Source organism: Aptenodytes patagonicus, chromosome 13 (genome assembly GCF_965638725.1).
Source record: "Aptenodytes patagonicus chromosome 13, bAptPat1.pri.cur, whole genome shotgun sequence".
Lineage (NCBI taxonomy): Eukaryota > Metazoa > Chordata > Aves > Sphenisciformes > Spheniscidae > Aptenodytes > Aptenodytes patagonicus.
Genome location: NC_134961.1, coordinates 2399615 through 2423390, shown reverse-complemented (window position 1 = coordinate 2423390; position 23776 = coordinate 2399615). Strand labels below are relative to the sequence as shown.

The 23776-nt window shown below is 52.8% G+C and overlaps 1 protein-coding gene across 6 annotated transcripts in view; it reads right to left on the bottom strand.

Moving 5' to 3' along the window:
* Positions 1-23776, bottom strand: part of LOC143166536 (ankyrin repeat and fibronectin type-III domain-containing protein 1-like) — a 269972-nt gene that overhangs the window by 207626 nt on the left and 38570 nt on the right. The window contains exon 1 of one of the 6 annotated variants that reach the window (XM_076350964.1): positions 690-874. The exons of the other annotated variants lie outside the window; for them this stretch is intronic. Within the exon in view, the coding sequence (XP_076207079.1) occupies positions 690-874 (185 nt within the window). Of the gene's footprint in view, positions 1-689; positions 875-23776 lie in introns of those variants that run through there. 6 annotated transcript variants of the gene reach the window in all.

Here is a 23776-nt window from a genome sequence, read left to right as displayed (position 1 = left end):
CAGTCAGCCCAATGCCACCCCTCCTTGTCCCCAGCGCATTCCCCTTACCAATCCACACCCCAAACGAGCTACAATGAACCGTGTGTCTGTCTGCCCAGGAGCCCCCTCACCATTGCACCCTGTCCCCAAGCACAACTGAGAGACACAGCTCCTCCCTTCCCCAGCTGCTGCGTACCAGGAGGCTCCATCAGCACCACGTACTCACAGGCTTTCCACTCCACCTCTGAAGCCACTTCTTGCTGCCTGTGCAGTCGGGGATTTTGGATGTGGCAGCACAAGGGGCAGAGGGAGGAAAGGGCAGTTGTGGTACAATAACCTCACTACCGTGATGAGGAGACAGTGTAGCGGCACAACACAGAAAGCAGAAGACAGAGGCAAGCAGGTACATGTGCACCCAGTCACCCAGCAGACGACTGAGATGTACCACCAACACCTGGGACACGCCATGGGCAGGGAGACAGATGCCAGGACATGGAGCCTGCAAGAGATGTCCTATGGCAATGAGCCACTCAGGAGCCCCAGACAGGACGGAGGTGATGCTTCCAGAGCTCTTGGCTTGCTCCCAGCCCCCTCCCCAGCCCCAGGAGAGGTAAAGGGAAAGCAAAGCACCAAGGACTGCATCTCCCACCCCACAGCCCCCTGGGCACACACGGAGGCACCAGGACAGACGGGCCACTGCCACCCCGTACCTGCGCTCCGTGACACTACAGCAACAGCTCCCGCTCCGCCGGCCCCGCTGCCCGGAGCGCAGCTCCGTCCTCGACTTCCTCAGGCTGAAGTACTCCGTCAGCTTCCCAAACGAAGCCATGGCCCCCGCAGCGTCTGAGCACGCGCCTGCCTGTGTCCCTGGGCGCCGGTCCCACCGCACGCTCATGCATGCTACACCCCGGCTGTGCTCGCTACCCCACACGCTCCATCAGCCCATGGGACCGGGAAGGGAGCGCTGCGAGTCAGAGAGAGAGAGACAGCGCAAGACAGGAGGAGTTTAGCCAGGAATTACTTGTTGGACAGTCCACAGTGCGCTCCACAGCGATCCCTCAAATTTCGAGGGTAGGAAGCCCTGCCTCCCCAAGCCAACCGCAGGCGCTGGGCTGCACAAGAGCAGCTAGCATCTGCATGCTTATTTTAGTGCGATGCTGCAGAGCTGAATTAAGGAGGGGGGGAATAATAATAATGCCTGCTGGAAAAGATCCCTCAGTAGCGATGGCACAGGTCTGCGAGCCCCCACGGTGAGTGGCCACTTGGCAGGTGAGTGAGCTGGCCCCTGGGGAGGTGGCCCAGGGTGGCTGTGGTGGCCCCCAGCCAGGCAAGGGGATGCTATCTGGATCAGAAGGCGATGAGAAATCCCGAGAAATCAGCTGTTCAGATGAATTTCCAAAGGGTCTTTTCTTACGGCATACAGAGACCAGCACAATAGGTCGAGAGGATCCCCGCTTGCTCTTCTTGCGGCTCTTCAGAGTTCACCAGTTTTCCTCCCTCCCTGTTTTCCAAAGCAGAAGGCACCCCGGAGCCTCCAGCAGCACCTACCTAACACGATTTTCCAGCCTGTCACCAAACACCTGAGCACAAGGAGAGGAACATTTAAAGCAAGCAAGTCTGATCCAGTTAGAGGTCACCTGTGGGCTCTGCTCCCCAAGCTCCAGCACAAAGCCTTTCTACAGCAGGCAAGCAGATAAAGGGATGCTGCGAACCTGAAGGGAAATCCTACTGCCAAACCTCCCCTTGTCAGGAGCACTTGTCTCTGCATCCTCAGTGCCTGACGCCAGCTGGGCGGAGGAAAAACAAGGGCTTAAAAAAAAAAAAAAAAAAAATCTCACTACAGCCCCACAGAGCAAAGCCAGATTAAGTCAGTGAAGTGCGTCCAGGGGAAGGGATGTCTGACGGCAACTCACAGCCATGCCAAGAGACCCTCGAGGAAACAGCAAAAGAAAACCAGCGTTAACTCAACTGGCAGACCAGCAAGCTACCTTCACATCCTCTTGATACCGCTGTTGTGGATGCCATGTTAAAAAATAAACAAAAACCCATTCATTGCTATTTCCTTGCTTTGAGCCATCCACTGCAAGCAGCCTGCTCACAACGAGGGATGACCACCTGCTGCCGAAAACCTGCTGTGTGCCTTGCCGAGCCCCACTTCCCTCCTCCCTTATTTTCTTCCTTTTCCTCTAGGCTCTGGTTCAGCTTCCCGCTCCGAATTAAAAGCCTGAAGCAGCTGGGTACGCCCCGCGGAGCACGAGCCCCACAGCCCACGGTCACCCGGGCAGCCTCCCGCCCTCTCCAGCTGCTTGTGACTCTCAGAGCGACCATCACCATCCCTACCCACGGTTCGGGGCGGGGGGGGGGGGGCTTTTAATTTGTTTGAACCGTCTCCACTCCCTGCCTCCCCACTCCGGGCACTGACATTCATCCCAGCAAAACAGAGCTAACTGGTGCAAACCTGCGCACAAAGCGGTGGGCTGGCAATGCACCGGGGGGGCCCCCGTGGCTGTGGGGGACCCTGCCAACCCCTCCGCCGGGCAGGTACACAGTCCCCCAGCACCTTCTCCCTCCAGTTCACACATCGGGAGGGGAGAACTCAGGCTTGCTTCCCTCTTACAGCCAGGGAAAATAAGGCTGTCTACCCGCTGCTCCGCACAGCCGCCCCCCCTTCGTCTCCCACCTTCTCCCTCCGATGGGCTCCACCGCTGCCAGGGAGAGGTCCACGGCGCGTCCTAAAAATCGATTTGTTTGCGGAGAGATGACAGGCAGAGCATCCGCTTGCTGGCTCTTTCAGGCGCAGCATGAGCCGGTAACACTGTCACCCCTCTTATCTCTCATCGGCTCCCCGTTACCAGTTGCAGTGAAATGCAACACGTCAAAGGAGGTCAGAGGAGCTGGAGGAGAGCGGAGGGGGCTGTCGGGAGGCAGCAGAAAAGCAGCCGAGGGGGAGACCAGACAAGCGGGAGACAGAAGGGGACAACTCTTGTTTCCCTGCTATAGAGGAAAGGCATAACGCCGGCTCTTTCAGAGGCAGCTGGGTTAAGGCACACACATGCCTTTGGAGGAGGATAGCAGCAGTTACCTGGCAGAGATGATGTTATCTGTTCCTGAGCTATGCAAAGGCAACAGGAGAGGGGCTGGGCTGGGCTGGGCACAGCAGGAGTGGAGAGGATGAGTGAGGTTAATTTGAATCCCTCTCTTCTCTTCTTCCTCCGCACCACCTGATGAGAGGGCAGAGGAGCAGCAATGCTGCCCCAGGGATCCTCCTTTGGCATTTGCAAAGCAGTATTGTTTGGGGACAAAAGGGCAATTTGGAAGACTGTAGAAAAAGCAGCAGGATTAGACAGACTGACCAATGGACACACTCCAAGGAGCAAGCCAGTCTTCCCCAGCACCCCGGCTGCATGGGGGACACCCCTACAGCCAGGAACATCCCACATTTCTGCAATCCCATCCTGGGCAGGTAGGTAGAAGCCACAGCTCTCTGCAGAAGAATCAGGCCTCCTGCAAGGCTGCGAAGCTTACTTTGTGAGCCCAACAGTGTTGGCATTTGGAAAACAAGCAGGAGGAATCTCTGCCTTCATGAAACTCCATGTCTGGGTAGCTGGGGGTGGTGGGATTCAAGGTACCAATGCCTGAAAGCTCAGGCAACTCCATGGACACCTCCATCTGTGATCAAAAAGTGATACTCCAGAGGGGATTGCTGTGCCACAGCCCCCCCACTGCATCGCAGTCCCCTGGACCAGGCTCACCGGGGACCCATTCAGCTGGAAGCACAACCTGCACCGGGGCAGCAGCAGCACAAGCTCCCATGTCTCTTCCTCTGCATTTTAGTCTCTGGTTTTCCTTTGGTGACTTGGGGCAAGGGAAAGGCTGCCTCCTTTCCTCCAAGGCAAAGGAACAGCCCTCAGGCCCTTCCCTGCTCAAGGAATGTGGTCAGCCCTTCAAGATAGGGCTGTCACACAAGTCTGTCTCCCAGAAGAGCTCCGCGCCTTTTATTAAGCAGCAGAGGCAATCTGCTGAGATACTGCTGAAATATCTCTAATTTCACATTAACAGTCTGCTGTGCTGGGGTTTGCAGCCACGTACTCAGTGATGCGAAAGTCAGCTTCCCACTTTCACTTAATAGTAGAATGAAACACAAGAGTAGAAGGCAGGAGACAAACTGATTTTTTTTAAGAGGAGCTGTGGAGAAGACTGTTAAAGCAAAAATCGAAATCTATACAGTGCTGGGACTTTCTGTGTTGGGGTAATGCAGAGCACTGCCATACGCATCGCCACCCCTGTGCAACCATCACCAAGACATTTGTACAAGCATCTCACACCTTTGCAGACATTTTGGAGGGAAAAAAAAAAAAAACCAAGCCATAAACACAACCGTGTGGTTGTCTGGGTCCATCTCACACATTCCTGTACATATGCTTTTTCGGGCCACAGAGACCAGCATTTCCCATTTCAAAACTCTCCAAACACAGCAAAGCCATCACAGACATGGGAACCGGCACCAGTCCCAGCTTGCAAACAACCGCAACACTTTTTCAGGCAGAAGTCATAACAGCTACTTCGCAGCAACCTCAAACACCGCAAGTCCTAGGTCTGCCCAAGAGCAGTGAACTGGAAAGTATCTCTGCCGGGTCCCCTGTCCAGCCAGCACGGTGAGACAAGCTGGACAGCACTGGAAGGCGGCCTTTGCACCATTGCCAGGAGACTCCTCACAGCCCCCAGTCACTGTACTCCTGAACCCTGGGTGAGCAAACAATATCTTGTTGCATCTTTGTGGCTTCCCCGGGCAGCTTTTATTCTCATTACACTTCCCAAGCGTGGCTAGGCAGAAGCGGGGAAGAAGGAAAAGGGCGTTCTTCAAACAGAGCTGACAGCTTCTTTGTCTGCTCCTTACAGTACCGGAGGACTCCAGCCTTGTTTCTCCAGGGCTTCGCTTTCACTCCTCCACACCAGACCACTTGACACAAGTTACAAACACCCACTCTCCCTTCCTCTGGCTCCTCTGGGGAGCTGCATCCCTAAGCCACTCATCAGCTTGACGACAGCTGATGCAGACCCCATTACTCCTTCTCCACTGCTTTTAGCAGCTCATCCCTCCCCTGAGGACAGCATAGGTGATGCTCACAAGTACCCAGCGTCCCAGTGTCTAGGGGGAAGTAGGTAAGACAAGGAGTTAAGCCATACTGGGAATAGCCACCTTCTACAAGCAAAGCCTTGGCTGTTTTAAGGCTCCCTTTCCACGTGGCCCTTTCCCAGTCTGGCTGATACCTGGAGAGCAGCAACTGCTAGCTCTTTTGAGGTCCTCCAGCAACGCAGAGGACGGAGTCCAGCAGGATGCGTAAGTGGAGTCCCAGACAGCAGGTTTGAAATTAAAGCAGTGACAATAGCAGAACAGTCTAGAAAAGCAGCGAGCCTGGCCAAAGGAGGAGCCAAAGCCTGAGCAGCTGACCAGGGACGGAGCCTGGAGCAGGAGGCACTTCTGCCTGCTCATCCTGAGATGTCCCATGGCCAAAGGGTGAGCTTTCCCAGAGCCATTGCTCAGGGAAAAAAAAAAAAGGACTGTGTGGGTCCTGGTACTCCAGTTCCCATCTGCTGTGGTCAGAGTTCATCTCCCCCAAAGGGAAAAACATCTGCCGAGATCCCATAAACTGAGTGAGGGGAAGCTTCCTAATCCAGCAGGGAATAGCTGTGCCCTCGGGTCAGATTGGAGAGGATTGCTCATGAGCCTTCTTTTAGTGCCAGTTGGGGAGGAACCAGCTTCTCCAAGTTACCTGGCAGTCAGCTGAAAGCACCATGGGACTTCAAAGGTTTTTTGGGCAGGAATTTTCCAAACTGCTGAAAATTGGCCACTGAGGTCAGGCATCAGCTCCCTATCAAGCCTCACATGAATGAATGAAGCCAATAATGAAGAATTTTGATAATCACCATTTTTTTTGGAGGGCAAGGTAAGTTCTGAGCACTAACTCTTGGGGTTTAGGAAATAAAATTCTTCCACCCTGTTTTTAAATACACCCACAGTGACTGAACCCCCACTTTTCACAACCAGTTAACCCAGTGTACCAGAGTGCTATCAAATGTTGCAGGATAGTTATAAAAATAAAATTGGAATACATTATTTCACAGGATGAACAAAACCAATTATGACCATGTGGACACAAAGAAACATGTTAAATGCAAATATGAACTGATTTAAGAAATAGTTGCACAAGAGACTATTAGCAACTTTTAAATGTCCCAAAAGGCCAAAAAAAGCACACACACACCCCTATTAAAACATTACATTGCAAAGTTATACAAGAGCTCCAAGTTCCCAAGTCATTTAGGTCTTTATGAGGTTAAAATAATTCTGTAAGCATCCTATTTATGGCTGGACCAAAAGACAGTATCAGTGCAATATGGTGCATCATGCAGAGATCATGCAAAACGAGAATATAAAACCCCGTCAATCAGTGACCCCTTTTTCAAGGGACAAAGGCACAGAAACAGTCACTTAAGACCACTATCAGCACACTGTTGTGCAAGGCACTCCCTACCCAAAAACTTCCATTTAAGAAATGTGCAGTAGGAACAAGGGGTGTCAGGCCACCACTGCCTCAGATCCAGCCCAAAGCAGCCGCCGTAGCACCCAGGTACAGGCTGGCCACAGGCAGGACGTTTACCCCACTCTAGCTGCTTCCTCCATCCCTTCCAGAGGCACTCCCACAACTCAGCCCCCCTCCTCTGCTCCCAGCCCCGCCGGAGCACCTTGCACCTCCAGCCATCAGGTCAAGGGGGACACTCAAAGATGCAGCAACAGAGCTGCTATACTTACTGAAAAACAAACTTCAGCCTGGAGTCACCTCCCGGGAAGCTTGCCAAGCATCGCTACAAGCATTTTGGTGAAGCCGCGTGGTGCTGAGCACAGCCCCCCTTCTCCTGGAAGCAGCTGCAGCAGCGCTCAAGGCACCCACGTGCCACAGTCCCTCCCTGGGCACTGGCAGCATTTGACAAAAGCGCGTTGTGACAGCTCAGGTGGCCAGTGCTCAGATGTGTGGCACTGTGCTCCCTTCCTTGCACTGCACGCCAGCTGTACAGCGCTTGCACTTGGCTTCTTGGGTGCTGGTGAAGCCTCAAACCTACCACAGCTAAATAACGGGGTGCAGCAGGACAGGCTGTGGGTCTGCCTCCCCGCAGGAGAGCTGGTGAGCCCACCCCTCCTCTGCCTTCAGGGACCCCGGCCAGGGCACGCCGTGAGTCCCTCCTCAGCTTCCCCTGAGCTCAGCCTCCTGGAGCATCCTCACAGCCAATCTTGGTGTGCACCCACAGCAAGACCAACGAGCCTCGGGGAAAGGAGGGAACAGAAGAGCATCAAACAGAAGAGACACAAACACACATCTCTGCTAAAACCAGTTTTGGATCAGAGAACTTTCCAAGAAGACTAATAGTTGCAAATATGACTTCTTCGCTTTTGCACCATCCCTGAAGCATAAGTCAAATGAATATACCTGTGCTACGTGCAAACGCAAGCCCACAGTGGCACAACAAACTGCAAGTCCTTGCTGTTGCCCACAGCCCTGGAGAAACATGGCCTGAGACTTCTGGAGGCCAACTCCTCAAGACGGTGCAGCCCTGGGACTATTGCACACTTACTGGCAGAGCTGTGAAGCCCTACGGAAGTGCTACATTTTAATACAGCTGTAATAAAAAGCAGAGTATATGAGAGGCTCTATAATTTCAGTCTAACTAGGCACTTTCTTTAATTGTCAGTTATATTGCATTACATACAAATTTCAGTGCTAATACCTAGCATAAACCAGTTGCATCAATTTAGTAATTTGCCTGGTGCATCACTGCATTAGAACTCATTTAGCACAAATTACTCTAATTCCAGCAGCAAATCCAGATGTGCTGCCCAAGTTACAGTTAAAATATCCTCATTCTTGGCAACAGCATTGAATTACATAGGGAGATGCTTCAAAGACACATTCTTTTTGTAATTTGGGCCACTCTCCTGTGCACGAACAGAGAGAAGGGCGGGCATTAGCCACAGTAATTGTAGCATTCGACGCCTAAACGCAGCCTGGGTGCTGGAAGCCTAGCTGGTGGCACCCTGCTTCCAGCCTGCCAAAATCCCTCCCTTCGCTCTGAAAAAGCAGGGACGTCAGCACCCAACTCCTCACCCCGCAGGGTGAAGCGCAGGGGGCCAAAGCACTCTGGTGCAAGTGAGTATTTACTTGAGTTTGGCTCAAGATTCGCCTTCACACAGAAGCGCCAGGGAAGCAGAGGTGTAACCACCACCAAGAGCCAGTCAGTTCGGCAGCATGGAGGTAGCTGCAGTCCCCACCACAGAGACGCTGGTGCTGATCCGGTCACCCACCTGCTGCAGCTCATCAGCATCTATCCCTTTTCAGAGCAGCATAGGATGTGCATGCTCATGAAATTCAATTCCTTTTTTAACCCCCCAGATAGATGGGAATTGCCAAGTTATTTCATCCCACTTAAAAATGTTCTCCCTGCATGCAACACTGTGCAGTTAAATCACAGTACACACAGGGACAATTACCTCCCAAAGCAGGGACATCCCTGGTGCCCGCTCCTTGATGGCAGCACAAAAACCTGGCTCAGGCTTGCAGGGGAAAGATAAGGGCAGGAAAAAGCAGACAGCAGCACAGCCAGCTGAAGGAGTCACAGGGGCTCTTATGTACTGGCTAAAAAAAAAAAAAAAAAAAAAAAAAAGAGAGAGAGAGAAAATTGGTTGGTCCCTCCTAAAAAATAGTTGGTTGAGTTCAAATGGACTGAAGAAAGTATAAAACATCAACAGTGACGTTGTTCTGGTTTCAGCAGGGATAGAGTTAATTTCCTTCCTAGTAGCTGGTACAGTGCTGTGGTTTGGATTTAGGATGAGAACAATGTTGATAACACGCCGATGGTTTAGTCGTTGCTGAGCAGTGCTTACACTAGTCAAGGACTTTTCAGCTTCCCGTGCTCTACCGACTGAGCAGGCTGGAGGTGCACAAGAAGCCGGGAGGGGGCACAGCCAGGACGGCTGCCCCAAACTGGGCAAAGGGACATTCCATACCATGGGATGTCATGCTCAGTACATAAACGGGGGAAAGCTGGCTGGGGGGGCCGCTGCTCGGGGACTGGCTGGGCATCGGTCGGCGGGTGGTGAGCAACTGCATTGTGCATCACTTGCTTTGTATATTATTATCATTATTACATTATTATTATTATTATCATTATTTTATTTCAATTATTAAACTGTTTTTATCTCAACCCACGAGTTTTCTCACTTTTACTCTTCCAATTCTCTCCCCCATCCCACTGGGGGGGGGGGAATGGGGGGTGAGTGAGCAAGCAGCTGCGTGGTGCTCAGTTACCGACTGAGGTTAAACCACGACAGACGTGATGGGAGGAAACACAGCGAAAGGAGAAGCAAAGGCAGAATAATTTGAGGATGTTTGGAGCTGGCAGGGCTATCTTACGGGTGAGGGGTGCTGCCTGTGCCATACCGTACCCATACGTGGGCACCTTGGCTCTGCCCCCCACCAATGCTGGAGATCCACCCAAAACTCGCTTGATTCTTTCACACAAAACCCCCAGACTCTGCCCAAGTGGGGCAAATAGGGCATGTGCCATCCCCATCCCCACATCCTCAACCAGCCTGGGAACAGACACAGCTCAGTACTCACCAGTTGTTCTTTTTCCCCTAAAAACCAGCCCTGGCAAAACTCTAAACAAAAATTGGAAAACTCATTAACATGATCAAGAATTTCAGAAAATGGAAAGGAGAATAATTCTTGCAATTACAGCCCAGCAAACTTTGTTAGTCTTTAGAAAAAATAATAATCAATGTGGAGCGAGCAGTCTCCAGGCTGGGAGAGTCACAGGACTACAATCAATATGACTGCTTGCATTCATAAACAGCTACTTGTGCCTGTCTGGATCTCTGATGAGGAGCAGCTCCCTCCTACGCCCGGCTCCCCACAAGCAGCCTCTCTCCCCGCTGTCAAACCTATGGGTGTTGTTACAAGGGTTTCCTTAACAGCACACAACCCCTAAGACACCCCAGGCTGCCCATGGACATCTCCTTCCCGTTCCCAAAAGGTACCAGGAGTCGCAGCAGTCTGGTCGGAGAAAGAGAGAGACCAGAAGAGGCAGGAAAGGGATAGAAAGGTTGTGCCCAGCTGCCAACCCGTGGTGCAAAGACCCAGCTGCGCAGTTTTCACTTCGTGTTGTACTCTCCCCACTCCTCCTGATCCTGTATACACCACGGTGGCTGCTCACCATGCCTCTGCTGCTTCCTTCACCCCAGCCACTTTGCTTGCAGCTTCCTAAAATGTCTGTGACTGATGGATACTGCCCGAGCCGAAGCCGGGCTGCAGGGTGACCCCTCCCAGGGGCTCATCAGGGCAAGGAGGTAGTACTCAGCAGCCGTGGGCTGGAGAGGGAGCTGACGAAAATGCAATTAACTGCCAGGCAAGGGAGGTCACCAATGCAAATGCACCAGAACAAGCAGGATGAGCCTCGGACCTGCTCCCTTCAAGCACTCTCTGTGGCCTGCTTTGAAGTGAATTCTGGATAAATGCAACAACCCCTCTGGGAAATTACTCATCAATGACCTCGAGCTTCCCTCCGACTTGTATGAAGTCCTTCACTGATCCTAGAGACACGGCAGCACGGTCCTGAGCAGCTCCCCTTCCCAGGGCTTCATGACCCAAACTGGCCCGGACCTTTGTGAACCAGCAGCAGAACCGCCCAGCACGCAGGGGTCTGCACAGTGGGGAGGCTGCTCAGCCCCGGGACCTGTGCTGCCCAGGAGAACACAGTGCTCAGATCCCATGGGAATTTGCGTCCTCCCCAAATAAGAGCTGCACCCCTCAGGGGAACATGGGGCCACCCGGAGCCAGGCACTCGTCCCGGAGGGGCACAGTCATTCTCAGCAGCCACAGCCCAAGGGTCCAATGACACACACCCACACGCACCAAGGAAGAGCATTTCTATTTCCAATGTTTTTCTCCTCTCCTCTCACACAGTAATTATTTTGATGCAGAAATGGGATAGAGTCTATTAAAATCTCAGCTTCCTTCCCAAACAATAGATTAACATAATCCTCTTACGACACAGAGCTGGCCATGCCTGTTGCAGTCAATGATTGCAAACTTTCAAGCCTGGAGTGAAATTTTAACTTTTCATGTCAAAACTTTGAACAGCACAACCATCAGATAGACAGGGATGTTAGATTTACTCAGCATAAGGCTTTCCGTTTAAATTAAGCCGAAAGATTCCCCCCAGGTTATAGCAATTTAATTAAATAAAAGTAAAAACAAATCTCTAAAACTTCCAAAATGCTAGTTGTAAAATTAAAACCTCTAGGACTGCCAAACAGAGTACAGAACCCAAATAATACCCAAGGGAAAACAAATACTTCAACTTATTTCAGTGAAATAAAAAGACTGACAAACCAGATCACGTCGTATCCTCCACAATATAAGCAAAAATATTTAAAGCCCCCATCAGACAGAACAAAGACAATTACACAGACGGCCAACGCCACCAAAATGAGAAGTTGCATATTGAGACTCCTCACCTGAGATGACCTCCACTGCCATACACCTCCAAGTAATTGCTTTCCCTGCTCAGATCCTCACCATATAGTTAGTAATGAAAGACCTCTAATCAATGGGCTGCTTAGGGGACAGACATCAGCTCTTCAGGTCCTGGGACCTCAGTGATACCCCCAGTCCCCAGCAGAGCAGGGAAGTTGGTGGGATTAGCTGTGGCCTCACAGGGGAGCTGCACACCGGGCTCCCGGGAAGTCCCCCATCTTCCAGCACAAGCTGCTGCACTGCAGGTCAGTCTGCACAAGCTCTGAGGAACCTCACTGCTTGCAGACCTCTCTTCCACACACTTATGTTACGCTCATGCTGTGAACACATGGTCCAAGCCCAACACTGCAACCTTGTATGGTGTGACCAAGGGACCTCTCTACTTTCTTGGGGAGAAAATGAGGAAAAGGGGGAGGGAGACCCTGCCAGCATCCCGCACGCTCTGCCCACATCAGCTCTTCCCAGGTGATGCCCTATTCCTACCTTTACCTTCCTGCTGCTGCCATCAATGGATGCTGCCATGCTACTAGCAGAGGGAAAGGAAACCCTGGGGAGGTGTCTGGGCAGTCACCTGGGAACAGAAATTGTAACCTTTGGAACAGAAAACTCAAAACACCATCAGCAGAAACGTGCCATGCGGCCCTGGGATGAGTCAGCTGAGCTGGTCTGGTACGAACCAAACAACAACCCAGTCCACCCACACTCCCTCAGCACTCAGTAGTGGCGTGAGCTGACTCATCCTGGGGCCACGCAACCACTGGACCTGACCCGAGGGCAGCGGAGGGAGGTGGCTCGGTCTGGGGGCATGGGGGTCCGAACCTTTCCCCAGCACCCACCAGACAATGCGCAATGTGAAGCTGTGCCCTGAAGAGCTGTGGGGGGACACCACGCCAGCCCTTGCAAAGCGTCCTAGGATCCTTCCAGAGCCTGGACCACACAAGGAAAGGCAGCATAACTACTGTATATCCAGGATGGCTGGATAATGAAGCACATTAAAACCCCCAAACATTTAAGTCCTAATTGGCCACAGGGTTCAGCCAAGGGTGTTTCTGCCAAACAGTCAGGGTCAAGGATCTACTGGATTTCTACCATAATTCAACACGCACCCCCAAAGAGACTGTAAAGCAATACCTTTTATGAACACCCCCAATGGGATCTGTCAAGCTGTGCTTCGACACAGGGGTAGCACAGGGGGAAGCCAGTGAGCAAGGCACATTGCCTGCAGTGTGGAGGAAGGAGCTCCAGCACTGCAGCCACACTTCACAGCAGCAAAGCCCCCCAAACCTCCAAGCCCACAATGCCAATATGGTAAGAAAAGTAACTCACAGCAAGTGCTCTGCACAGCCACTGCTGGGAAACAACCAGCAGGTGGGAAACATACCTTTCGCTTAAAAGATAAAGCAATTTGGAAATTGAAACTTCTTCATCAGTTACCAGCCACCGTGGGAGAGGGGATGGTGGGGCACAAGGCACTGAGGTCAGCAGTTCTTCGTGTCAAATACCTAAAAACCAGCATCACAAGGGTGTCCAATAGAACAGGCTACCTAGTACATCTCCTGCGTGTGTACTACTGCTGCACATCAACATATACACACACAGGTTGTTTTAAGCTAAAACGCCAAGCAGCCCTCAAAGCAGCACATCCCTTAACACCCAAAAGAGGGCAAAGAAGCTTGAACAAACCTCTCCATGGTGTATTTCATCACATTTCTGTGAACCTTATCTCAGCCACAATGTGCACCTCTACACAAGCAGAGACACCACCAACACCGTCACACCTCAGCCACGTTTCTCAGTGCATGGGGCAGGACACAGCAGCACGTTACCTGTGGGGTTGAGCAGCTTCACCTTCCCATCCAGCAACTGGCAGTGGCCAGGAAGCCTCTGCTGGCACCTCCGGCAGGTCCGTGAGCTGCATCACAGCCTCCCAAACACTGACGAGCCCCAACCGATGTGTCTCTTTCACCCTGGGCAGGACCACAGGATCTCTCATTGCCTGGTGCTTGTGAAAGCAATAGGTGGGAGTCACAGGGAACATCATGACAGCACAACAGCAAACCCGAGCTCCCTGCTTCCTTCTCAGGTCCAAGTCCCTCGACCTCAGGCCTCCAGAACCGCAGATGAACTAACTGGGGCAGAGACCAGTGCCTTTGGCCGTGGGCCCTGGGGAATTGCCTCAGACGTCATCATCGCTGGGCTGCCAGAGGCAGGCAGAGCTCAGTGGCGCAGCTCAGCACTGTGCAATCCCCAAATGATTAAAATCGGGATATGCTTCCTCCCACAGGCCTGGAGGCAAAACTCAGAGTGCTGCTTGCCCTCCCAGGTGGGGCTCAGGAAGGTCTCTTGGGCTACTTCTTTGCTGCATGGTTATCCCAGGCCCCAGCAGCTCCCCTCACAAAGGGCTGCTCCCCATCTCTGTGACGGGCTGCCCCTGTTTGGGGGGCACAGGAGAGGTTTCCCCAGCTGTGACACCTCATCAGGAAAAGAGGGAAAACAAGAAAAAGAAGGAAAAAAGGAAGATTGCATCTTACTCCATGCTGTCCCTGTGCTGGATGTCTCTGCTTTGGTCCCCAGCTTGCTGGCAGCAGCTCTCTGCACTCTGAACCAACCCTTTTGCCACATCATAGTCACATCCACTGTCAGACCCTCAAACCCACCTCAGCCTCCACTTCCAGTGGAAGGAGCAAGCACCTCTGAGCCCCCAACCTGCTATCCACAAATGTGCCAGCTGCTGCCTGGGGCATGCAGGGAAAACCCCTCACTTCCAAAATCCCCAAAAGAAATTCTGGAAAAAGAAGTCACGACTCCACCAAAACCAGGAGCCGTCATCATTCTCTTCAGTCTTTCTAAAGCACCTGGAGTCTGACCACGGCAGCCCTTTGCCAACACATAAAAAGCAAAAACTGAACCTGGGTAGACACAGTTTAAAAGCTAAAGTTGATGGGTTTCCCTACCGCAGCGTGGCCTCACGTGACTCATCTCCACTGGTCCCACGACAGCTCTGCCCTCGGCTTGGGTCCAGGCAGCATCCCCACGGGACACCCAGCGCAGCATTTTTGGGATGCTCAGCAAACCCCTGGGGTACCTTTGCATCAGCTGCTGCAGAGCATGGACAGAGCAGGGCCACGCAGCGTGGGCAACCAGCACCCACAGCGGCCACGGGCCACCCCTTGTTACTCTGCAGCATTCAAGCTGCAAGAAACAATCTGGTACTTCTTCACTCTAATGCCCACAGGCTCTGCCCAAGCTGGGTGATGTTTCCAGCTCAGCTGTGTCTTTCCAGCCACTCATTTTCCAAACAAAGCCAAGTTTTTCCTCCATCTGCAGTAAAACACGTGCTCCCCTCTGCTACAGGGGCCATGGCAGGAGCAGGCATCGCAGTGGTACGCAGCGAGCCATGCCGTGGGCCTCCTTGCTGGCTCCGCCAAGAGGTTTGGCCACAGACAGAGTGCAATGGGGCTGGAGAGGTCAAGGGTTGATTTTTTGCTTGGTGCTTGCAGCAGAGTGTCCCACAAGCTGCTGCTGTGAAAGATCTCCCTGCCTGGCTGGGCAGGTTTTGGCAATGCTGCACACAGCCCATAGGGTGACCAGGCAGGAATGCCGCTGAGTAGGGCCATCCTCCTGGTCCCCATACCAGCAGGTTAAAACAGGAATGGTGCACCAGGGAAGGATCCTCTTGCCCTGCAAGAGGGACAGTCACCGACCCAGAGCAACCCATGTCCTCCCCAGTGCGCTGCAAACTGCTTGGGATCTCTCCTGCCACCCCCAGGGATGCAGAGCAGGCACTCCACATATGCTTTTGGAAAGAAAAAAAAAAATTTAAAAAATGAGGTAATGTCCTTACACACCTCCAGGAAAACACATTTTAAAAGTCATGCTGCATCTAGTGCATGGAGCAGGAAAAACTTAAAACAAGCAGTGAAGGTGCGAAGTTACAGAGGACATCAAATAGGCCACGTTTTCACTGCACACGTCTGCTGGCAGGCCAATATTGGCCAAGATACACGGAGATATGAGCTGCGATCAGAGCAGCCAGACCTGTGAAAGCCTCATGGATGAATGCACTTGTAACAGCACAAGAAGCCCCACAGGGCTCAGGAATAAGATTAACCGATAATAGGGCAGCTCTGGCAATTTGAACAGCTTTCACGTTACAGTCAGTTCATCAGCCCAGAGGACTGGAGTGTCAATGTCTGTACCAAGCATCACTGGTGGGGCTGATCTGCTGCATCAGGTACCACTGCTTGTGGTACTCCGAATCACCTCAAGAAGTGGGCGGTGAGTTCAGCCCTGGAGCAGGATAAGGGATGGGGCTCTTCTGGCCCCAGGCTAGGTCCTGGCATCCCAAGAGCCCAGTCACGAACACACAGAGATGCTAAGAACTAAGACCTTACCAAGGCACCAAGATGCAAATAAAGGTAGATAACATGAAAATAAAAAAACCCCAAAGATGTAAACCATCATCTTCATCAACAGACAGGCCTCATGCAGAACTACAGCTACAGGAGCTAAGCTCTGCCAGTCCAGGCTTAATATACCTTCTTCCAGCCTCCCAAGTCTGAAGATGTCCCAGCCACCCCTCAACCCCCTCTTCTCAGGTAAGCTGCATCCCATGGCTGAACTCTGTCTGATTTGCAGATGTGTCTTTGTTATCTGCCTATAATTTGCAGAGGAACAGAGGGGAGATTATACCACATTAAGGTACACCCCAGGCACTAGATTCAAGTCTTTGATTTACTCTTTTACAGGTCAATGTCTCTGTAAATGTATATCAAAGGCAATTACCAGCACAGTCAACAGCTGCACTGGTGGTTGAGCATGAAAAATGAACAAGGCTTTCCTCCCAAATTACTCCTGCCTTGCAGAGAAGGCTGTGAGGACAGAAAGCAGGGGAGAGAAAGGAAGGTCAGAACAAGCAAGGGCACTCAGCAGAAAGCAACATAAAAGTCAATTCAGCAAAAGTAGGATGGGGCAGTGTGAGCTGGACCAGCGCAGCCCTCTCCTTCCCCTGCCCCAGCGCAGCTGGGCTCTGCCCAGGGAGCAGTGCAGGCAGCATCAGGCTCAGCAACGCATCAGCTGATTTTCAAAAGGCCTTTTATAAAAAAAGCAATCCAAAGTGACAGTCAGCAACTCTGAAACTCTTAAGAAAATGGGGCAAGCAGGGAGTTTTGAGGATGGGAAGAAAAGAAATCAAAGGCAGAAGTGACCTGCTGGAACAGGGTTGTTGGTAGCAGTCCTGCAACACCACATTTCAATTCCTATGCAGTTTATTTCACACTGCATAGACCCCAGCTGATGTGACCCGAGTACACACAGCACGGAGAGGAACCTGCCTTCTCTGGCACACGACGGATGCAGCATTACAATAAAGGACAGGGAGAAAGCAGAGGAGCAATGTAGCCCCTTTACCACCCCAGCTCCCCTCCAAAGGCTCTGACTGTGCCAGCTCCAGCCACTCTGAAGGGTAAAGCCTCTGGGGTAGCATTAGGGTTCTGTAAAAGATCAATAGCAAGTACACGGAGTCTGAGTGTGCTCCCTTAGCAGCTTGCTGGATTAAAGATTTAATGCAATGTGTCCCTCTGGAAGAAATTACACAGGCTATTAAGAAAGATGCGCCTATCATCTGATGAAATCCAGCAATCATTGCAGCAATACGTGCAAACTAAATAGGCTCTGTAGAGCAAAGGGAAAGCTGCAGTTGCTCTCGTGAGCCCGTTCTGGATAGAATAACCAATGGGAAAAGCAGCAGCTCTATTAGCAGTAAAGCAAATGTGCAGACACAGCCGTACCGTGCCTGTGGAGAGTGAGACTGTCCCTACTTCCAAGGGAAGAAGTAAAACAACACTTGGCAGCAATTGCTCGCTGTTTCTCGCTGGCATCCAGGGGCTCACAAGGCCACTGGAGCAGCGCAAACAGCCCTGGGCCAGGAGCAGCAGGGCACCTTTGACACCTCACAGGGTCTTGCTTTCCAGAAAAGAGCGAGGGACATGCCAGTCATCTGTCCTGCCACCCCTGCCTGCCCGGTCGTCCGTCCGTGTCCCGTCCCCCGTCCCCCCCCCCCCAGGTGGCAGCACGTTGGCACTTTGGGAATTCAAAGTATTAGCTAGTGCTCCTCCTGATACACAAGCAGGAATTAACCCTGGGTCCCTCACCCAGGGCCAACGGGACCGGAGGAGCGCAGACTGTCACAGCAACAGGAACACCATATGCTAAAGCACCTTGTTACTTTTGGGGGATAACCACAGTTTAATACAGCGTTATCCAGAGCATAGCAAGTGCCTCTTTCTAAGCAGCAGTGTTGTGCTGCAGACAGCAGCACTGGCTACATTAAATTCAGCTCCAACATCCCCTCAGAGCGTTCAGCAGCTTCACCACAATGGAGCCTGGTCAGTAAAACATCAGACTTGACCAAAGGAAACAGCTGCAGAGAAAGAGCTCGCATAACAGAGCTTGGATTAGTATCTGCAGAGCCCTTTTGTATAGCAAAACCATCCATGCAGCAAGATGCACCTGGAGATAATATTCCCAGGGAATCTGAGCTGAGACCCCTGAACTCATTCAGCATGGACCACAGATGCACAGGGAGTTCTCAGGTCCTGAGCGTGACCCGCGGCGTTAGCCACGAAAGGGCAGCCACCTGCACGCCTGGCACTGCTGTGCTGCTCTCTGGACTCACAGCTGCCAATTCCCACTCCTTTCCGAGGGAACCCATTGGTTCGGATGCTGTGCCAGGCTCCACGCCACAGAGATTCAGGCGCCTTCACAAACACACAGGGCAGGCAACCAGCACGTCTCCGCAGAGCTCTCCCATCCTCCCCCAGGCAAGCATGGACACACATGGGGTAACACCCTGCTGCAGTGAACCTCTTTGGTGGGGTTTGCTTCCCACATGCTGCATGCACCTCAAAGGAAGCTGCTTGAAGCAACTCCCCCTGCAACACCTTCACTGCCGTGGTGCTTTGCTCCCTGGAAAGGTTGTTCAACAGTCTCAGCCTGGCTCGGGGAATATCCCATGCAGTCAAGTGCTACTCTGCGGTGTCAGTCCCCATGGTCTTCTACAGGGCTGGGCTCAATTCCATAAAAACAGCCCAGCAGCCTGGCATGTGCATTATAAGTTACACACAATTGTGCACTAAATCAGAAAAGTTTCCATGACAGTCCTGTGTGCTGACCTATGACAGAGGTGTTGCACCAGCAGGCCCTGCTTCATGGGCCATTCTTCACTCATTTCCCCCTCGCTGCCCTGCTTCCCATTGCAGGGTGAAGCTGAGCCCCTCATATACTCTCCCAAGCCTTCCCTGCCCCCTTTAAATCCCTCACAGCTTAGGAGCTTGCATAGAAGCTCCTGCAGGACTCAGCTGAGGGTGGAATTACAGAAGGAAATAAAAGCTAAAATTCATAGTTCCTCTGATCAAAGCAAGGATGCCCACAGATTTCCAAACTCCAGTGGCAAGAAAAGTTGGACAAGTTGGAAAACAGAGATGCCTGTGGACCACCGGAGAAGATGACTTGGTTTGAAACGCCAACTCTTGCAGTCCATGCAGGAGACACGGGCAGACTGCATGGCACTGCACTTGAGCTGGACCTTTGGGGGAGCAGGGTGACAGCAGTTGCTTAACAACATCCCCTAGTTTCCCCACCCAGCACCTGCAAATCTCACAGGGGGTTGCTGCGGGCAGAGCACTCCGTAGCTCCCGTGTTTTTCTGCTACAAGCACCAGCCGTGGTTCCAGCAAACACCCTCTCCAAAGCCACGGTGGCTGCCCCACCACACAGCGTTCTGCCCACATGCCCTGTGAAAACAGCCGATTTTGGGGGTGAGCTTCAGCAGCTGGGTCACTGCAGCCTGGCAAGCCAGCGCCAGCAGGTGCACGCTTCTGCTCTGCCCATGGTATTTATTAGCTAAACGTGTCAGCTTTGAACACTGGTGCTTTTTGGCAGCTCCCTTCAGTCTAGGAGTGAGTGCACAGACAGATCCCACGGCTCAGCTGGTGAGCAGCTATTTACATGTTATTAATGAAATAATTTACTGTTTATTGCAATGATTCTGCCAAAACACAGGCAAAAAGCATTACGGTCACTACCAGCAAACCTGCCAGTTCACAACAGGTCAGGGAAACAAAAGTTTCAGGTATTGCCTTCTAAAAAGTCGGTTTACAGGACCCCATTGGTGGCCCAGGCTCCTCCTGGCACAGCTGTGCCTGTCACAGGTACGAAGGTGTCCAGGGCAAACGCTGCCTCCTGTCAAACCCTTTACACAGAGGAACATACAGCAGCAAAATCACTCTGCGTAAGCACTCTCCCAAGGAACACACATTCACTCAAGGCGCTTTATGGCAGAGCTGCAGCCAGTCCAGCAAGGCTGTGAGTTGCACCCCCACCTTCCCGTAACTGCAGCGAAGGGCCAAGCATCCAAGTAAACCCACAGCGATGCAGCTTGCATCCAAAAGCACCGACTGCACTGTGTGACATACCCGCACTGCTGCTGCTGCTGACAGCCCCTTAACCGTGTTTCCTCCCAAAACACCATAGGGAAAGCACAGGAGCACGTAAAGGAAAGAAACTGCCAACCTGCCCTTACTTTGGTGTTAAACAGGGAATCCGCTTTCACCAGCACATCAACAGCCTGTGGAGATCAAGGAAATATATTCCTTCATACACTCTCCAGGGCACATAGCTATTTGCAACCTGAAAAATAGTTGCTGTCACTGCACATCTGAGGAATTATCCTGAGCACAACAGCATGGCTTTAAAGGAACAAGTACTACCCAAACCGCAGCTTCTTGCACACTGCCTCCAAAGTGGCCCCAGACAGGCTAGCAAGCGGGATGCATGCACGGCTGCAGGGAGGGCCAGCAGCATCCCACCCACAGGGACAGAGGCCAAGGATCCCCCAAGCCCTGGCACTATCACCAGATGTCTGTGATGTCTACTGCTGACAGCCCTTCTCCGGGGGACTCCAGAGAGCCCTGCGGCCAAGGCCCTCTGTGCAAGCCCTGGCCAAGGCGGAGGCGCCCACCCCAAACAGGGAGGCTGAGCAGTGGTGTGGCTCACGCGGGGCCTTGGGGACATCAGTCACAGGGCCTTCCAGGGAGGAAGAACATCAGCAGCACAAGCTGAAAACGTGTCACTGAAGACCACGAGGCCAGAATTTGGTTTCCTGCTTAAACGGAGTGAAAACAAGCAAAGACCAGAGCAACACACAGAAATGCATCATGATGTGCTCCCCGATACGCACCTGCGCAGCAGATGTGTCCAGTCCAGGGTGAGCGCTGTGGCAGGGGATACCTGGGGAACGGCCAGCACCCATCCCCCAGCCGGGCACCCCAGGCCAGCAGGCGCCTGGCTTGCCTGCAGAGTTGGGAGCAGACATTACCCTCCCTCCCCACACTCACTGAATAATTAATCCTCCAGAAATTAGTCAAGTCTTCAACTAAGCCAGCTCAGCAAATGGAGTGAGGAATTTCTAGGTCAGAACTACAAGAAGCGGTGGGGGGAGGAAAGAAAAAAGAGCCTTAGGGCTCTGTCTCCTGTTCATTTCCAAGGGATTAGCTTGGAAATCTCTGCTCTGCCTTGCCCAGCCAGGGCCAGCACCTCTGAAGCAAGAGCTTGGATGAGAATCACACCTTGTCATCCTGACGAAGGCTGACACCACAACTGCCTTCTGACATCACCAAAAAGCAAATTTTTGTGCAAAGCCTCTCTCTCCATCTCACACAGTTCGTTTTCCAAAGCAGAGAGGAAAGCACCTTATGACAATTATATTTGTTCCGTCCCTCCCGCTTCAATGCCTTTGACGTCTTAACCGCCATCTTCTGCAGAGAGTTTTTTTCCTCTCTGCCCAAAGCTGTAACCCAGGGATGAAGCATGCAGGAAAAGCCCCAGGAGCGTCACATTTCACAGCACCAGCAAGCAAGACCAGCCCTCCATGAAGCCCCTCTCAGCCCACTCATGTGGTACCGTCTATCGCCATGCCCGACAGCGCAAGGGGAAGGTAGTTTCCATCCGCAGTGCCCTGCCGAGAGACAGCAGCAGCTACCGCCAGGCACTGGGTGACAGATGCTCCCTTTGGTAAAAGCTGTATCTGATGCTCAAAAAGCACTAGTTCTGTCCTCCCTGGGAGACAACCCTTGTAAAAATGAATAGTAATTATTTAAGAAGATGGATCTTCCCTGAGATAGATATAGCTATTTGGCCACCCAAAAAGATTTGGAACTGTGGGAAGAGCACACAGAGCTAGGGTGCAAGGAGGGTACCGGGACTCAGGACAGGGTGGGAGGGACAAGCAGTGCAGGTGAGGGGGTACCAGCGGCGCACCCTGCTCCTGCGGGTGCCGGAGCTGTGCAGAGCCGGGTGAGCAGCGGTGCCGCACTGCCCTCTCGCGTCCCCCACCCCAGCAGGCGCCTACCCCACACACTGTGGGGACCCTACCCGCAGTCCCGCAGGGACACACCCCGCAGCAGCCCCAGTCTCCTGCTCCCACTATTCCCTGCCGTGCTGCCCTCCTCTCCTCCCACCCCTATCTGGGAAGCAGGAGGGCTGCGTGGGGGATCAGAGACAGGGTCAGTGCTTGCAGTTTCCCACCTCTCGGTGAAAGCATTCAGCCAGAAATTCCCGTGTGGGAGCTTGGAAAAGGGGGCAGAGGACTCTAGTGACGGCTGCCGGACCCCCCCCCCCCCCCCCGGCTGTCCCCATGCAGCCAGGATGTGCAGGAAAGAAACAGAGAGGGACCAGATTCCTGCCAAGAGGGACCCCATAGAAACTTGTTCTTCCCTTTGCTCACACATATTAAAACAACCGCGACCACCATTACTGCAACCCTCTGGGCAACAGGTCCAGCCCCGAGGTGTTCACCAGCAGACCCAAAGAGGGAGGGTGGCAGGAACCAGGCAAAGGAAACAGGGAAAGCCTGTGCTGCACCCACCTCCTACTCCACTGCTTTGTGCAACCTCTTCTTGCACCAGTAACAAAGACCACATCCTCCACAGGCAGCCTGCTCAGAAGCTCTCCCTAACATCACACCACCTTATCTCTTCCTTCAGTTTAACCTGCTAGGCACCCTGCAGTCCATACTTGCATTCGGAGAACAGACTGCACGCAGTTACCACATCCACCACCAAGTTCCCGTCCCAGCTCTGGCACCTCCAGCTCGTCCCTTCACTACTCACAGGTTGTTTTTTCCAACTTCTTCTTCCGCACTTTAAGACAGACATGGACAAATAGAGCCCAGAGGAGGGCAGGGAGTTAGGGAGCAGCAGTGCAGAGGGTTGGTCCGTCTACCTGGTGGGCTACACACCCCTCGAAGAGCTCCATCCCTCTGTCCCATGGCAAGAGCACCAAAGCCTTGCTGGAGTGGGGATATCCAGCACCCCTTTCTCTCACCCACGTGGCTGAAGTGCACAAGGCAAAGGCTGAGGTTAATGCATCTCCATCTGACCAGGACCATGTGCCCTTTGGATGAGTCCTCCTCCCCACTCTAACAAGGTGGACACCCAGGAGACAGCTCCCTGTGGGAGCAAGGGGACCATCGGAGACAGACAGGCAGCAGGACTGGAACCAACACAACAGCTCTGTACCACGCTGGTGCTGCCTAGCTCATGGGGGTGCTGGGGACCCAGCGCAGCCCGAGGCAGCAGGGGAGCATGGCAAGCACACCCTGCCTGTCCCCCCAAGCAAGGTGGGGGTGGCCACAAACAATCCCAGCATTGAGAGGCCGCTCGCCCCAGCCCATCTGCAGCTCCATGAGCCTGTGGCAGACAAAGACAACGTTAGCTGATGGCAAGCCCTGCCAAGGCGGGGGAGACAAACCGGCCTTTGTATCTGCAAAGGCAAAGTTAGCTTTGGGGAAAAGACTAGATAGCTCAACTACTGGAGTCTGTGCTTTGGCTGCTTTTCACTTGGAAGTTTCTAATCCACATGCAGATGACAGCAGAAGTCTCCAACACTCCCTTTCTCTTGCCTGCCCCACACATAAGACGAGCTGGGGGTCCCACTGCAGATGCTCCCTCGTGCAGGGACTTTCAGCATGCAGCACCGGGCCACAAATGCACACTCACAGCAACAGGAAGACTGAGCCAAGAGGGGTTTGACCCATCCCAGCTTAAATCCATTTATCACCCGTGTTTTTGTTTTGCCCCCAGCAGAGAGCTGGGAGCTCAAAAGCATTCCTCCCCAGGGGTAAGCCAAGCAGGGTCTGCCCTTCTGCCC